We start from the raw sequence: 16,555 nt of genomic DNA on the forward strand, positions 1-16,555 counted from the left end.
AGGTGGCATAGGTGTTACCAAAAACTGAGAGGAAAGGAAAAACCAAGGTGGGCTGCAGTAATCTTACAGAAGGATTCTTGTAAGGAGGAAAGGTGAAGTTTAGATAAGTGAAAATAAAGGTATGAAAAACCTGAAATCTGGAGGTGATACAGATGGCATAGGCTGGATTGGGGCATAACAAAAAGTCTGAAAGCTTATGATGTTGCCAACATTGTGGAATTAAACTTTTGTTTGGTAGCTGACCTGAAATAGTTACATAATTCTTCATTGTCAACTGTTCTTTATTTCTAAGACACTGTGGCAGAAATAGTGGCTGTATCACCTTTTTCAATAATCTTGGTATTAGTTCCAGTGTCTATAGCATCAGTTTTTTTTTTTTTTTACAGTTAAGGTTTTATATGATAAATACTTTTTTTGTATTGGGGGAACAAAAGGCATTCCATTTTTTATTTTATGTCTCCATAGTAGCCACAAATATAACTAATACCTTTTTTAAAAATCAAACTATAATATCAAGTTATGACTCTAAAGCAATCTTTTTTGTAAGGTGAAAAGGTTTTAAGTCTCCTTATCAGGTGGTTATTATTACCGCTCCACCTTGAGTTTTCACCTGTTTATATGTATTCAGTCATAAACTATGACATTTATCCAATCCTACCCTACCTTTCCAAGAATTTATTGCCCAGAACTATTTCACTGTGTATGTACAAGAAATGAAAGTCACTACCCTAATGTACATTTATGTCTATCTGTTTTCCTATTTTACCAAAAATTATTTTTTCCAATTGCCAAATATCTAAACATTACAACTATAGATCATACATTTCTCCTTGAAAACCATTTTCTAGCTTTCATAAAATAAGTCTTTGTGTGCATACGTCTGTGTGTGTGTGTGTGTGTGTGTGTGTGTATTTTTTCCCCTCACCTTAAAATACTGAGGCTTCTCTTCTGCTTTCTTTTTTTCTTTTGGCCATCTATGTTGGTTAAAAGGAAAAATGTCTGTCTACAATTACTATACAAAGAGGGAAAAATGAAAATCTACTGTCCCCTACTATCCCACTAAATATTCTTCAATAAATAACACATTTTTATATAACTGACTATGGATACACATAAGGGCATAATCTTACCTCTCTAAGATTTTTTTTCCTCTTAAAGTTTTACCAAGGTCCTCTAACTTTAAAACCCTGAAGATGCTTAAAAGTGATCCTAGAGCCCACCTAACCCACACCAGGAACAGTTAAGAAGGTTGGGATTTCAGGGAAGACTGAGCTTCTAAATGAGAAGTTCGGCATTCTTTCCACTCAGCAATAAGGAGGGCTAGCTACCAGATCCTGTAGAAAACAAAGAAAGAAAAAGTGAGAAGCCTAGGTTTGGCTAGAGAAGGGAAAGAATTCAGGATGTGAATAAAATTAAGGAAAGAGAAATCAATAAGTCACAATTCTATAATAATTTATAACTGCTTGTAATATTGAGTCCTTAGAGATATTTCACACCACTATTAAGAAAAAAATTCTATGATCAGCCCAAATACCACTGTACTCTTTGTAAAGAGGTCAAACCTTGTATGTTAGCAAAACTAAAATTTGGGCATTGATTTTTCTGTCCCCCCCAAAAAAAATGAATGTTCACTTCATAATTTCAAATATATGACATTCTCCTTCAATATCTTTCACAAATTGTAACTTGCTTTGTCACTTTGTTTAAAGCATAGTCTACCAAAAAGGTGCCTGTATTTCATTGATTTTTACCTATTATAAACCATCTGGAAAGTACTAACTAAGGGTTCTTTTAGGATGAAATATGATGGAAAGGATCTGCTATTATTATTATGAACTACTAGCCTATGCTATCGGTGAAATATTTAAAACCCGGGTACTGTAGGTATGTGGGCAACCAGAAACAAAAGAAAAATTAGGGCAACTAAAGGGAGGTAATTCTTTATAACCTTACACTGGTTAATTAGGTCATAGGAATGTCACACCTAAGACATTATTATGCATTACTAGTACTATTATGGAGTTTATATTAAAACACTCTAAATACTAGCTCTCTCAGGGACTTTTCACAATTTGGGCCTAGGGTTCCTAGAACAGTCACAGAGATCAACTAACTTCTTATCAGCTGCCACAATTATCATCCTTAATGGTTCTAATAATGTTGGGGTTTTGTTGTGATTTGTAATAGTAGTTATGAAAACCAAAGCATTTGGCACTAACCTCCATGATCTTCCAGGGACAGCAGGGAAAGAATATAACCAATATATTAGATCTGTGGTGATGGAAACATTCTATTTCTTGATTGGATGTCTGACACACAGGGGTATACATTTGTCAAAACTCACTGGATTGTCCACTCAACATCTGTGGATTTCATAATAGTTAAATTTTATTTTGATAAAAAAAAATTTAATAGGAGGGGCGCCTGGGTAGCTCAGTCGGTTAAGCATCTGACTCTCAGTTTTGGCTCAGGTTTGGCTTCGAGGTTGGCTTTGTGGTTTCGAACCCCACATTGGACTCTGTGCTGGCAGTGCAGAGACTGCTTGGGATTCTCTCTTTCTGCCCCTCCCCACTCACACTGTCTCTCTCAAAATAAACTCAAAAATATTTTAATAGGAAAAATAAAACACTGGCTAAAAAAGGTGATACACTGGAGTTTCTATTTGTGTTCATTATTGTTCCACAATTTAAAAATGTTAAAATATTAATTAAAAAAAATTTTTTTAACGTTTATTTATTATTGAAAGAGAGAGTCAGAGCGTGAGCAGGGGAGGGGCAGAGGGAGAGGGAGACACAGAATCCAAAGCAGGGTCCAGGCTCCGAGCTGTCAGCACAGAGCCCGACACGGGGCTCAAACTCACACACTGCGAGATCATGACCTGAGTTGAAGTTGGACGCTTAACCAACTGAGCCACCCAGGTGCCCCTAAAATATTAATTTTAATATTAAAGATAACACTGTTCTGTTATTCTTTTGCACTATAATCCTCAAGAAGATTTTAATGAAATGTTCTCAAGGCTGTTTCCCATCATTCCTTCATAAATCCTCATATTCTTCAGAATATAAAGTGAATTTCACCTCAAATATATTTTTGTCTGTTTATTGAAGTATGATTTACATAATTAAAATGCACAGAGTTTAAGTTTTCAGCTTAATGAGTTCTGATAATTGTATACTCCGATGCAAGTATCATCCAAGATAGACAACATTTCACCATCTCAGATTTCCTTGTACACCTGTCCACTCAATTTCCACTCCCTAGCCCAGAACCACTTTCTCATTCCTATAATCCCAGATACTTCTACCTATTCTTGAACTTCATATAAATTAAGTATATAACTTTTGTCTTTGGTTTCTTTTGTTCAACATGTTTTTAAGATCATATACATTGTTGTATGGGGTTATAGTGTGTTCCTTTTGATTGCTGAATAGTACTCCTTTGTATACCTATCTGTTCTTTCCTTGATATCTTCCTCTCATTACTGAACAGCAGAAGACTGTGCTCCTGTGGGCTTTGGTGACCCCATTACCAGGGTGTGTTTATTCGATGGTTGATTTTGCTGTACTGGGTACTTCCTTTCCTTTCCACTATACTTTTGCTATATGCTGATCCTTTACCATTCCTCTTTCCCCCAAACAAACACAATGAACAAATAAAGACTTATTGGTGCTCAAAAAAAAAAAATACTAAAGAACATACAACAATTATTGACCCCCTCCACACACACACTTGTCTAACAAGAGAGTTCCAAATATAAGAAGCAACAACCAGCAGAATTGAAAGGAAAAATAGAAAATCCAACTATAGTACCACTTTCATAACAGACCCACTAGACAGAAAATCAGCAAGAAAACAGAAGCCCTGAACAAGACTATATACAAACTCGACCTAGCAGACATCTATAGAACTCTCCATCCAACAACAGTGGAATATACACCCTTCTCAAGTGCACATGTAACATCTGCAAAGACAGAAGATATGTTAGACCATAAAACAAATCTTAGTAAATTTAAAAAGACTGAAATCATGTAAAGAATGTTCTCTGATCACAATGGAATTAAATTAGAAATTCATAACAAGAATATTTGGAAAATACAAAAATATGTGGAAATTAAACAACACACTCCTAAATAACCAATCCAAAGGGAAATTAGAAAACACATTGAGAAGAACAAAAATGAAATACAGTGTATATAAAAACTTACGGGATGCAGGGGCGCCTGAGTGGCTCAGTCAGTTAAGTGTCCAACTTCAGTTCAAGTCATGATCTCATGATTTGTGTTTGAGGCCTACATCAGGCTCTGCACTGACAGTGCAGAGCCTGCTTGGGATTCATTCTCTCTGTCTCTCTCTCTCTCTCTCTCTCCCCCCCCACCCCTCCCCTGCTCCCCTCTCTCAAAATAAATAACTTATGTGTTGTTGTTGTTGTTGTTTTAAACCTATGTGAACTTATGGGATGCAGAGAAAGCAGTATTCAGAGTCAGAGGGAAATTTAAACAGCTACATTACAAAAGAAAGAAGCTAGGGTAGTTGGCTGGCTCAGTTGGTAGAGCATGCAACTCTTGAGGTCGTGTGATCTTGAGGTTGTGTGTTTGAGGCTCATGTTAGGCATAGAGATTACTTAAAAAACAGGAAAGAAGGAAGGAAGGAAGAAAGAAAGAAACTCTCAAATCAATAACCCAAACTTCTACCTTCAGGAACTAGAAGAAGAGCAAATTAAACCCAAAGGAAGCAGAAGAAAAGAAGTAATAAATATTAATATTAAAAAGAAAACAAGTGAAATAGACAATAAGAAGATAGTGAAGGTCAACGAATCCAAAAGTTGGTTCTTTGAAGAGACAACAAAACTAGCTAGACTGACCAAGAAAGAAAAAAAAAAAGAAAAAAAGAAGATTAGAATTACTAAAATCAGGAATGAAGGGGAGATATTAAAATCAATCTTGGAGAAATAAAAGGAGTTAAGGGAGTACTATAAACAACGTTATGTCCACAAATTAGATAACCTAGATGAAATGGACAAATTCCCAGAAATACACAACTTAGCAAGACTAAATCATAAAGAAATGGAAAATCAGAATACATCAACAGCACGTTGATAGATCAATTGATTGGATCAATATTCAAAAAGCTTCTAACAAAAGTCCAGGACCAGAGAGCTTCACTGCTAAATTCTACCAATATTTAAAGAAGAATTGATATCAATTCTTCTCAAACTCTCTCCAAAAATAGGGAACAGTTTATAACTCATCCTATGAGGCCAGAATTACTCTGATATCAGAACCAGGCAAATATATCACAAGAAAAGAAAACTATAGACCAATATCCCTTGTGAATATAGATGCCAAAATCCTCAACATACTGGCAAACTGAAACAAGACGTGAATAAAAAGAATTATACATTATGACCAAGTTGGATTTTGCCTGTGAAAACAAAATTGATTTAAACCAATCAATGTAATACATCATATTAATGGAATAAAGGGGAAAAAACCCACATGATCATCTCAACAACAACAACAAAAAACATTAGAAGACAGATTAATGGCTAATTTTCTTATGGGTAGATCAGGCTGATAACCCCTGAACCCAATAATCAGATCATTTTGTGCTCCTGAGGGGATGCAAATAGGAAGTACATAGATTATTGATGAACTATTCTTATAAAAAATTTGAACCAGAATCTAATCAAGCCTCCAACTTTAACTGCAAGTTTTACAGGAAATATGAAGAATAGAGAAATAATTTGAAGGACACTACAAGAAAAGAATCAACTAACTCCAGAATGTGGAATATGCTTATAAAACACATACGTCAGTTTTTTCAAAATAAATTACTGTACAAAAAAAAAAAAAAGAAGGTGAAGTTTAACAAGATTTAAAAATACTTAAGATCTATAAGAAACATTACGATGTATAAAACTTGTTTGGATCCTGATTTTTTTTTAAGTTTTATTTATTTTAAGAGAGAGAGTGTGTGAGCACACTAGTATGTGTGCAAGCAGGGGAGGGGCAGAGGGAGAGGGAGAGAGAGAATCTCCACGCTCAGCTTGGAGAGGGAGGAAGGGAGAGAAGAAAGTAGATTTGAACCAGATCAGTAAGACTGCAGACTGTGAGCTATAAAATCTCCTACTGCCCTGAAATTCAAAGTTCTTTCTAATTTCAGGAGTCAGCAGAAACCTTGTCTCAGAGAGATAAGAGAAGTTTAGGTGCTAGGAATAATGAGACTTAGAAGTGTTCTACCAATCAATAGTAACAGAGTAATCTAGCTTGGGCACCCATGTCTAAATTAACAAACCTCCCCCCAAACTTGCACTATTATTCCTTCTAGCAGCAAGCCTACTGAGTTGGCCTCGGTAGGAAGTACGTTCCTTCTCTTCCCATCTCTACAATCTATTTATTCCACACCTTCTCTGAGGTGGCCTGAATGAGACTAGGTATATGACCAGGCGGCCAGTTGTCCCTACAAATTCATCTGAACTGCGATTAGCAGCAGCTTGTAATAAAGAATTCATCTTTATTTCTGAAAATCCGTCTAGAAACAGTGCTAGGAGGGCAATATGAGCAGCTCAAATACTGCAGGTAATGATAAACTGGAACCTTCTTTACTCCTCACTAACCATCAATAATTTGAAAGGTCCAGCAAATAATGGTACTTACAGTATACATTCTAGATTTTAAAGGAAGGTCACAGGGTATGATTCACACCTCTGTTTTCCCCATTAGGAGACTCATAAGGAAAATGACTTTTGCAGATTTGTCCTAACATCATGGAGCATTAATCTCCATGAAGGGCTGTAGCTGCTTTAGGAACAATGGGATTTGGGAGTTCCGAACATCTCTGAGAGAGGAAACAGCAGATTAGAATGAGTAGGCTCCACTTTAAGCAACCGGTATATAAGAGTCATCTCCTTTCTGTGGATACCAGTCTTCTTCCTTCAGTATCATACTGGTAAGGCAAAATGACCATAAAGTTACTACTAGTTCCTCTGTAGTTTTATAGCAATTAGGTACTCTTAGAATTACAGGTGTAAGTCTTAAATGTCTGATTTTCCTTTGCATGGGCAAAGGCAGCCTCAGTAGGATCACTGATTTGTGGGTAGATTTGTGGAGCCAGGCTGCTCTAGGGCAGAGTGGAGTGGATGGAAGCATAAATGTAGCTAAAGACAGAATCCTAGCTAGACTTAGCACCAGAGCAAAAGCTGTCCATTCTAACATGCAAACAGAGCTGCAAATGATGAGGCAAGAGTACGAATGAAGAAATTACCAGAAATAGGTCAGAAAATAGAAGAGAAATGTTGAAGAAAGCTAATCCAAATCAGATGCTAGGAACCTGCATTTAGCAAGTGGTGGCCATGTGATACCAAGCTAAGTCAAGCTAGCTAAGTCCCTTTGGTTTAAAGGTATAGAATTGGGCCAAACATAACAATGTATTTTTCTAATACAGGATATTAGCTGTGGTGCTGTCTACCTTGACACATCCTAATCTGGAGTAAAAATGGATAGAAAGCCTGCCATGATGACAATTGTACTTCATAAAAAGGATGAATTCCTAAATGGCTATTCTTTGCTATTCAAATAACGTTACCATATCCCAAAGAATGGTTTGGGGACAGGAAAGAACAGTATTTCATTTCAAGCTGGACTACTCGTCTACCAAAATACCATTCTGACCAAAGAAACAGATGCAGAATTACAGTCACAGCTGCATTCTGTACAGAACAAGTTGGATAATGGTACTCTAAATTGCTAATTACACTGCTAATGATTTTTTTAGTGGCATTGCATTATATTGCCACTTTTGTTTAAATTTTTTAAAAAAGCATCTAGGAAGTTTTAAAAATGGTAAATTGTTAAATATCAGTGAGTATTCCAAAGAGAAATTCCATATAACATCCATTTCTTAAAGTGGCACTCTCATATGGGATTTTGTAGGGGTGCCATTTATTGACTAGCTATTTGTTTCAATTTACTTTCTCATCAATTTACTTGCATTTAAGATTACTGAGGCCATAAGTATCTCAGTATTAGTATTTGTATCTAGCTCCATAGTTGGTATGAAAAGATAATAAACCAACATATGTCATGATATGCTGGCACTGGGAAATGTACTATGACTAGATTTACAAAAAGTAATAGCAACAGTACAATTTTATTTTTATTGTGACAACCATGGTGAAATTTATTACAGTGTTAGTATTTTATTGTTTAATTATGCTAGCATAGCTGAGGGAGGTAATTACATTTTTGATATAAAAATGCTGTTAATGTTTTTATTTCAATTTAGCAGATTATAGAATGCAGATTAAAGCACTGCCATTGTTCCATATTGTTTCTTGTGCATTTAAAAGGCAGAATATCTTTTTCCACAAACAGTAAATTAATTTCTACTGAATTATCTCATCAAGGTTTCTAAATAATTTGCCTCTTAAATGAAAACCCTATTCTGGCCAGGAACTTCAATACACTGGATTTACCAAAAATATTTTATATAGAAAATGGTGTACCAATCCCAATTATGTCACAATGTTTTTTTGAAAAATTTTCTATTTATTAAGGTAAATTTGCTGTCAAAAAATTAAAAATACATTCTTGTTATGCAGTTACAAACTCACAAGTAAATACTTACTTTTGCTTCTAAGAGGTGATCCAATTTCAGTGATCTCTTAACACTGCAAACAAAATATTTAAAGAAATCTTAGATTTACATGCTTTAAGTAGCCAAATATTTAAGAGTAATAAATATAAACAAAGATTCTGAGTTACTTTGCCAACTAAAGCAGAATACCATATGATGAAAGCAAAGCAATTTTCATGGCTATGAAACTTGGTTTTTTAATAGCATATTTCAATATGGAATTGTAATGAAATATTTAAATGGATTTTTATATATGGTTCTACACACATGTACTATTGTACAATTCAAGCATTAAAGTCATACTATGAAATAATTTTAGTAAAAATTAATCTGTTTGTTTTAAAATACCACTACTGAGAAATTATACATAAGGACAAAATAATTTATACACCCTTAATGGAGATGTTGAAAGTATATTATTTGCAGAAATAATGTACTAGGTATTAAAATAAAGGTATGAACAAGGTGAAAAAAGTTTTGCCCATTATTCTAGCTTTAAACATGATTCAGTGCTACCAGACTATGACTTAACTGAGGAACAGATGCTCTATGTCTTTATAAGTCCCCAATCCATAAGAAACTATTTTTTGTCTCTCTCACTAAACTGATTCAGGAACATGCCAGGCTCTCTCTGTGCAAAATCTGTTCTGCTAAACTGGATGCCCAGCTGTTGGTGACAATGCTTAGAAAGGAAAGCTGAATATTTATAATACTTTATTTCGTACAGCTGTCTTCTAAAGAGCAGTCATCAACATTTTATTGAATGCAGACTAAATGCTCAAAGGAGAAAAAGGTCAATATAAATTAAAACCAGTTTTCCCAGTGACAAATGCAGCGTTAAAAGTACTTTGAACCCTGAGAAACAGAAATTACGTTACCTAAAATATTAGAGAATTTGAGCATAAAGCAAAAAAAAGGATTGTATGGTAAAATTTGAATTATCAAAAACAAAAATCTTACATCTTAGAAAATGACTATTCTTAAATAAGTGACTATTGAGGTGTTTTTTTTAATTGACTTTCAAACAAGTGACAAGAACAAGAAAAAAATAGAAGAGATGGACAATTTACAAACACTATGGAGTAATAAATATTAAATACAAAAATTTAATCTATCACTTAATTTTGCTATTATACCTACATTAGCTTAGCACATAACATTATTTGGAATTGATTAAATCACTTTGAAAATTTACTTGTATCTTTTAGAAGTCCACCTGAAATCAATTTAATGTGAATTTTCAATGAAGCAGGAAGAGACTAGAGCTATGAACAAATAAAAATGGCAGATGATCCAAAAAAGTGTGTGTGTGTGTGTGTGTGTGTGTGTGTGTGTAGTTTTGGAATATGTAGTACCCTATTCAGGTGTGTGAGATGTTTTAGTATTTTATAAAATTTCAGAAGTAGAGTTCAAAACTTAAAATACACGGCACAGCATTTTTTATCCTTTGTTTTTTTAAAATTTTTAATTTAAATTTTAGCTAACTATCCTTTGTTTTTAAATACTAAGGTATAGGGCCCCTGGGTGGCGCAGTCAGTTAAGCGTCTGACTTCAGCCAGGTCACGATCTCGCGGTCCGTGAGTTCGAGCCCCGCGTCAGGCTCTGGGCTGATGGCTCAGAGCCTGGAGCCTGTTTCCGATTCTGTGTCTCCCTCTCTCTCTGCCCCTCCCCTGTTCATGCTCTGTCTCTCTCTGTCCCAAAAATAAATAAACGTTGGAAAAAAAAATAAATAAATACTAAGGTGTAATACTGCTTATTAGAAGGAAACAAACCCTACCCTGATATTAACTTTCAAAATATTATTGCTTTAACACTGATGATTAATTCTTACAGAAAGTAACTAATGTTTGGATTTAAAAGGTTTCCAGTTTAGTTGCTAGTGTTGATCTAAAGGCCCAAGGAAATACATAAAAGCAAACAAGAAAAGTTAGACTGTTATTTTCTATAATAACTCTAAAAACATAATTTATTGTGGATGATATGGCTTTCAGATAATTCAGGGATCCAAACCAACACCTGGTAATATTTGCATGAATCATGAAAAGAAGGCTAAGAAATCACTCAGTTCATCCAATAAGGAAGAGGTGGTGTGACATGCCCGCTATCACACAGCTTGAAGGGAAGAAACGCAGATCTCAGGTCCTGTGCATAATAAATCTTTGTTGAATTGAAGGGGAGGAGTTAAAGAAGAGGTAAAGAACAGCAAACCTACCAGAGATTTTATGACAATCTACCTTTACTATTCTATTAGAATTGGGCCCACTGACAAAATATATTATTAAATTAAGCATGCTTTTACCCTTTTTTTAAACTGCTCTTTTATCCACAACTGTAGCGTAAGCATGAAATTATGTTAGGTGTAAGAGGATGATGTTAATAGCAACATAGAGGAAGAGATGGTTGAAGCATATTATAAAGGAAGAACATACAAAACTCGATTAGATATATGGAAGCAATATTTTCCTAAAGTATTTACTCACTTGCCACCAGTATTCGTTGGCAATTAAAAGTGATATATCTCTGGGACTTCTATAAAGTTATAAGCAGCTTTTGTGGTTACTACATTGGTTTAAAAAAATGACACCCCCTAAAAAGGCAAATGATCAAACAGACATTTCTCCAAGGAAGATATACAACTGGCCAATAAACATGAAAAAATGTTCAACATCCCTAATATTAGGAAAATGCGAATCAGAGCCACAGTGAGATACCATTTCACAACCATTAGGATGTCTACTATCAAAAACCCAGAAAACCCCCCAGAAATTGTTGGCTATGGTATGGAGAACTGGAATGTTTGTGCACTGCTGGCAGGACTGTAAAATGCTGCTGTGGAAAACAGTCTAGCAGTCCCTCAAAAAATTAAATGTAGGATTGCCATATGATTCAGCAATTCCACTTCTGGGTACATAGCCAACGGAATCGAAAGCAGAGACACAAACAGGTATTTGTACACGCATGTTCATAGCAGCATTATTTCCAATAGTCAAAATGTGAAAGCAATGCAAGTGTCCATTAACAGATGAATCAGTAAACAAAATGTACCACAGATATACAATGGAATATTAGGCAGCCTTAAAAAGGAAGAAATTCTGACATATGCTACAACATAGATGAACCTTAAAGACCTTATACTAAGTGAAATAAGTCAATCACAAAAGGACAAATACTATATGATTCCACTCAGGTGCTTAAAGTAGTCAAATTCATAAACACAGAAAATAGAGCATGGTTGCCAGGGGTTGGGAGGAAGGGTGAATAGGGAGTTACTGTTTTATGGGTATAAAGTTTCAGTTTTGCAAGATGGAAAACGTTTTAGAGATACATGACAGTGATAGTTGCACATGTGAATATACTGAATGCCACCGACCTGTACACTTAATAATTTAAAATAGTAAACTTTACAAAAACAGAGTAAAAAAATAGTAAATTTTGTTATGTATATTTTACCACAGTTTAAAAATACTTTTTAAAATGGGCACCTATCTACTCTATCCTAGTTTCTTCCCCTGCTTATAACCTCTGCAGGTTACTTTCTACTTTCAATCTAACCCAAATTTATACCTATGCCCATAATTTAACTACTATGCTCCATTTTTAGGTATACTAAGTTTGGATTCATTGGAATCAAAATCCTGGTTGCTACCAGCATTTTGCTCTTCAGCATTTAGGAAAGATAAATACATTTGACAGGCAATTTCATATGAAGAGAAACAGAAAGTAACTATGTTTGTAGGATCAGACATATTACTAAGACTATCCTCCCCTTATTTTATTTAATTTATCACATGATAGTATCCTGAATAGGATTATCTGATTCTGTCAGAAAAGAACAAGCAGAGAGTTTCATTATACATTACTAACACTGGTGACAATATTAAAGAAATTACTCTAGAAAATATGAACTTTCATTTGATTTCTAATTAAGAACCAGGAATGACACCTCATAAACACAAAATTACATGCTCTGAGCTTCTCTTTAAAACACTAAATATCATTTTGAGTAGCAGAGCTGAGAGACTGTGTGGGGAGAGAGATAAACTTAGTAAAGCAGATAAGACTCAGAGAGCCTTGATGGTATGCCAAATTCCTCCCCTAAGTTTGGGCAAATCACATAATCTCACTAAGCTTCATAAAGTTGATAATAATACTGGCCTGTAAACTAGTGGGAAATTTCTGAATGGAAGATAAAAATATCACTTACTATGCCAGTGCTTCCATTTACTTCTCACTATAATGTGATGATAATATTGCAAGAGCATTTAAAGGATTATTGAGTATGCTTATGAGATGCTTAGAAATCTTTTGATGAAAGGCATTGGCCAAATTCACATCCCATGTGACTCCTTTGGTGTAAATTGATATATGTGAAATGATTTATTTTCCATTCTATATATGAGAATGAAAAAAGAAGGGAGAAGAATCTCCTATATCCTTTTTATATTATTCCTTTCATTCAGGCCTGTGTTCTTTTGTGTTCAACATTCATGGCGGTGATACAATAATTCACTATCACATATGGGTGAGCAGAGGGAAATATTACTCTATTACATGTAGAAACATGGTCACCATGTGAGAGCACCTAAATAAATGATTAATTCTGTATCCTTCATGAATAACGGGTCAAAACCATAACCAGTTATTGGGCGACATATTTGTGTGTGTGTGTGTTAACATCTTCCTTATTAAAAGATTAATAGTGAATTAGCTAAAGAATTCTTACAAAAGTAAAAGGATATATACGGGAATATTGATCCCAGAAGATAAATAGAGATGAGATCGTTATTGAGCTAAATAAAGTGAGAAACACCATAACTTCATTCTTAAATGAGTATTCTCAGAAATGAACATTAATAAAATATTCATTACTATTTCTGCTTGTGAGAAACTTATATATACATATTTGTGTATTACCACACATACATACATATAAAGGACATAAGTTTAATCCTTTTACAATCTATTGAAAGGGGCCAAATAGGTTTACCAGAATTAAATATGGAAAATGGGTAATCTTTTAATATTTTTGTATGTATTATATGTTACAGCATAAAACTTAATGACACATTGATGTCTACCCTTCCCCTGAGATTCTAGCACAATCATCTCTAACTTTTCCTTGACACTGTCCACTTTGCATTAAGGACCTTTCTACTCTACAGCACTATAGCAGTTCCTCTCACTAAGCTTATCATGTTGAAATAGTCCATTTCTATGTTTGTCTTTTCTCCCTGTACTAGCACCTCTCTGGTAACTGGTAGGTTAAACATTTTTGTTAAACTATCTTTCTCAAAAATTAAAATTCCTAGCAAACACAATATCTGTTCATATTTGAATCCCCAAAGCCTGACACAGTGATGGGCACAAAAGAGTTATATAATGATTTAATTCACTGTATTTATTTTGAACTTAAAGCTTCAATCTCAAATATTTAAGTCCTTTAATTGTTTATGATTCTTCAATCCTGTTTAAGGTAGTTAAATACAGGTTCCTAAAAGATGTCATATTGACAGTCTTATCTCTAAGGTAGTCTCTTGTATGGATCTGTCTTAAGAGTTCCGGAAAAATCTAAACCATAATCTCTTCAAATATTGACTTTCCTTCATTCTTCCTTTATAGACTTCATCTAGAAGTAATTTTAGACTTTCTAGTTCCATTTCCCATATCTCTAAACTCTTATTTCTTAGATTTCTTGCCTGTATAGTGAATTTGGGCAATTTCTTCAGATCTTTCTTTCAGTTGTCTAATTCTTTCTTCAATTGTATCTAATTTACTGTTTAATCCACCCATTGGTGTGCGTGTGTGTGTGTTTAAAAACAACTTGATGAGGTTTTTGCGGGTAACTTTTAATTTTTACCTAATTTTAAACAAAAAAAGTCTAGGAAGAAGAGTTCTTGTTATCCTTTACCCAGACTTGTCACTTATTTACATTTTGTCCTATTTGTTTTAATCATTCTCTCTCTATACATATATATAAACCTTTCTTGACTTATAGTAGGTTATGCCCTGATAAACCCATCTAAGTTGAATGTATCTCAAGTTGAAAATGCAATTAATACACCTAACCTAACAAATATAATAGCTTAGTTCAGCCTAAGCTTACATTAACCTAGAGTTGCCCCCCACCCTCAGGCTTGCTGTCTCTCCAAATAAATAAACTAAAAAAAAAAAAAATTTTTTTAATAAATAAAGGGGCAGGTTTTAATAGGTCCCAGAGAGTAGGGGGTGGGGAGGTTCAGAGGAAAAGGGAAGTTTGGTAAAAGGATTACCATGGGGGAACAATAGATGAGGTGGGGATGGTGAAAGAAAAATGGCACCAGAGGTGGAACCTGAGCACAGGACAGCTGCCACATGTTCAGGGTCAAAGAAGATGGGGAAGGCAGAAAAGAGGCTTTAGAAGCCTTTGTTTCTCTCTTTAATTGTTTGTTTGCCTCATTTAGAAACTGTATTTTGCAGAGAGGCAATTTTATATTCCCAATAACTTTCAGAAGCTTCAAAATACTAATCAAAACAGGTATCCCATTCAGTTTTTATTTATTTTAATTTTAGATATAGAAAGAGCACAGACATGCAAGAGGCGGGGGGGGGGCAGGGAAGAGAGAGAACCTTAAACAGGTTCCACACTCAGGTGGATCCCAATGAGGGGCTCAATCCCACAATCCTGGGATCATGACCTGAGCTGAAATCAAGAGTCGGACACTCAACAGACTGAGCCACCCATGCACCCCCCCATTCAGTTTTGACAATTTTATTTATTTTTTAAGTGTTTATTTATTTGTTTTTGAAAGAGAAAGAGAGCATGAGTGGGGGGGGGCAGGAAAGGGGGGGAGGGAGTGAGGGAGGGGGAGAGAGAGAGAGAGAGAGAGAGAGAGAATGAATCCTAAACAGGCTCCATGCTGTCAGCATAGAGCCGACATGGGTCTCAATCCTATGTACTCTGAGATCATGACCTGAGCTGAAATCAACAGTCAGATGGTTAACTGACTGAGCTACCCAGGCACCCCCAGTTTTGACAATTTTAGAGCGATGGCTGTCCAATTCAGTTATGAGAAAAGTAATTTTGGAGAGATAGAAAGTTTCCCATATGGCCATTGAAGTTCTGAATTACTGTTGTTAAGTCATTCCATTTAGTTAGAAAGGTACTTAAGGAAAGACCACAGTTTTTATTTTTTTTTTAATTTTTTTTTAATATTTATTTATTTTTGAGACAGAGAGAGAGACAGAGCATGAATGGGGGAAGGTCAGAGAGAGAGGGAGACACAGAATCGGAAGCAGGCTCCAGGCTCCAAGCCATCAGCCCAGAGCCCGAAGGACCACAGTTTTTAAACATAAAACCAGCTGGGGTCCTAGAAGTCAGGGCGAAGGGTACTCTCAAATCATTTTGATCACCAGGATCCCATTTCTTAAAAGATTTTTTTTTCCCTAGGGCGAGAAAGAAAAATTCCTGAACAGAACAGTTTTCAACCGGAATAGTGTAATTCCAAAATAGTAGCTTTAAATCTAAGTGCAGTAAAGACTAGTAGAGAATATCAGAATAGATTTAAAGTGTACGTACACACACACACACAATCTTAAGTGTATACACAAACACACACACACACATACACGTATTCCAACTCATTCAATCCTCACAACATTGATACTACCTAACCTGATACCAAAATATGGTAAAAGAATTGTTAAAAATTTACTGACCAATATATTTCATATTTAGGTCCTTAATCCATTTTCATGAACATGGAATCAAAGATCCTTAGCAAAAGATTAGCAAATCTAATTCAGCAACATATGAAAGCAACAAAACATATGTCCAAGAGGGGCTTATACCAAGAATGTAAATTGTTTTGATATTTTAAAATCAATTAATGTTTTCAAAAAGAGAATAAAGGAGGTCATATTAGTAGTTGCACAAAGAATACAC

General features: G+C 34.9%; 1 protein-coding gene across 1 annotated transcript in view; it reads right to left on the bottom strand.

The window, feature by feature from the left end:
- LOC123596804 (integrin subunit beta 3 binding protein) overlaps positions 1-16,555 on the bottom strand; it is a 72,734-nt gene that overhangs the window by 42,054 nt on the left and 14,125 nt on the right. Inside the window, exon 3 of the mRNA XM_045475102.1 lies at positions 8,626-8,668. Within this exon, the coding sequence (XP_045331058.1) occupies positions 8,626-8,668 (43 nt within the window). The remainder of the gene's footprint in view (positions 1-8,625; positions 8,669-16,555) is intronic.

This window comes from Leopardus geoffroyi, chromosome C1 (genome assembly GCF_018350155.1).
Source record: "Leopardus geoffroyi isolate Oge1 chromosome C1, O.geoffroyi_Oge1_pat1.0, whole genome shotgun sequence".
Lineage (NCBI taxonomy): Eukaryota > Metazoa > Chordata > Mammalia > Carnivora > Felidae > Leopardus > Leopardus geoffroyi.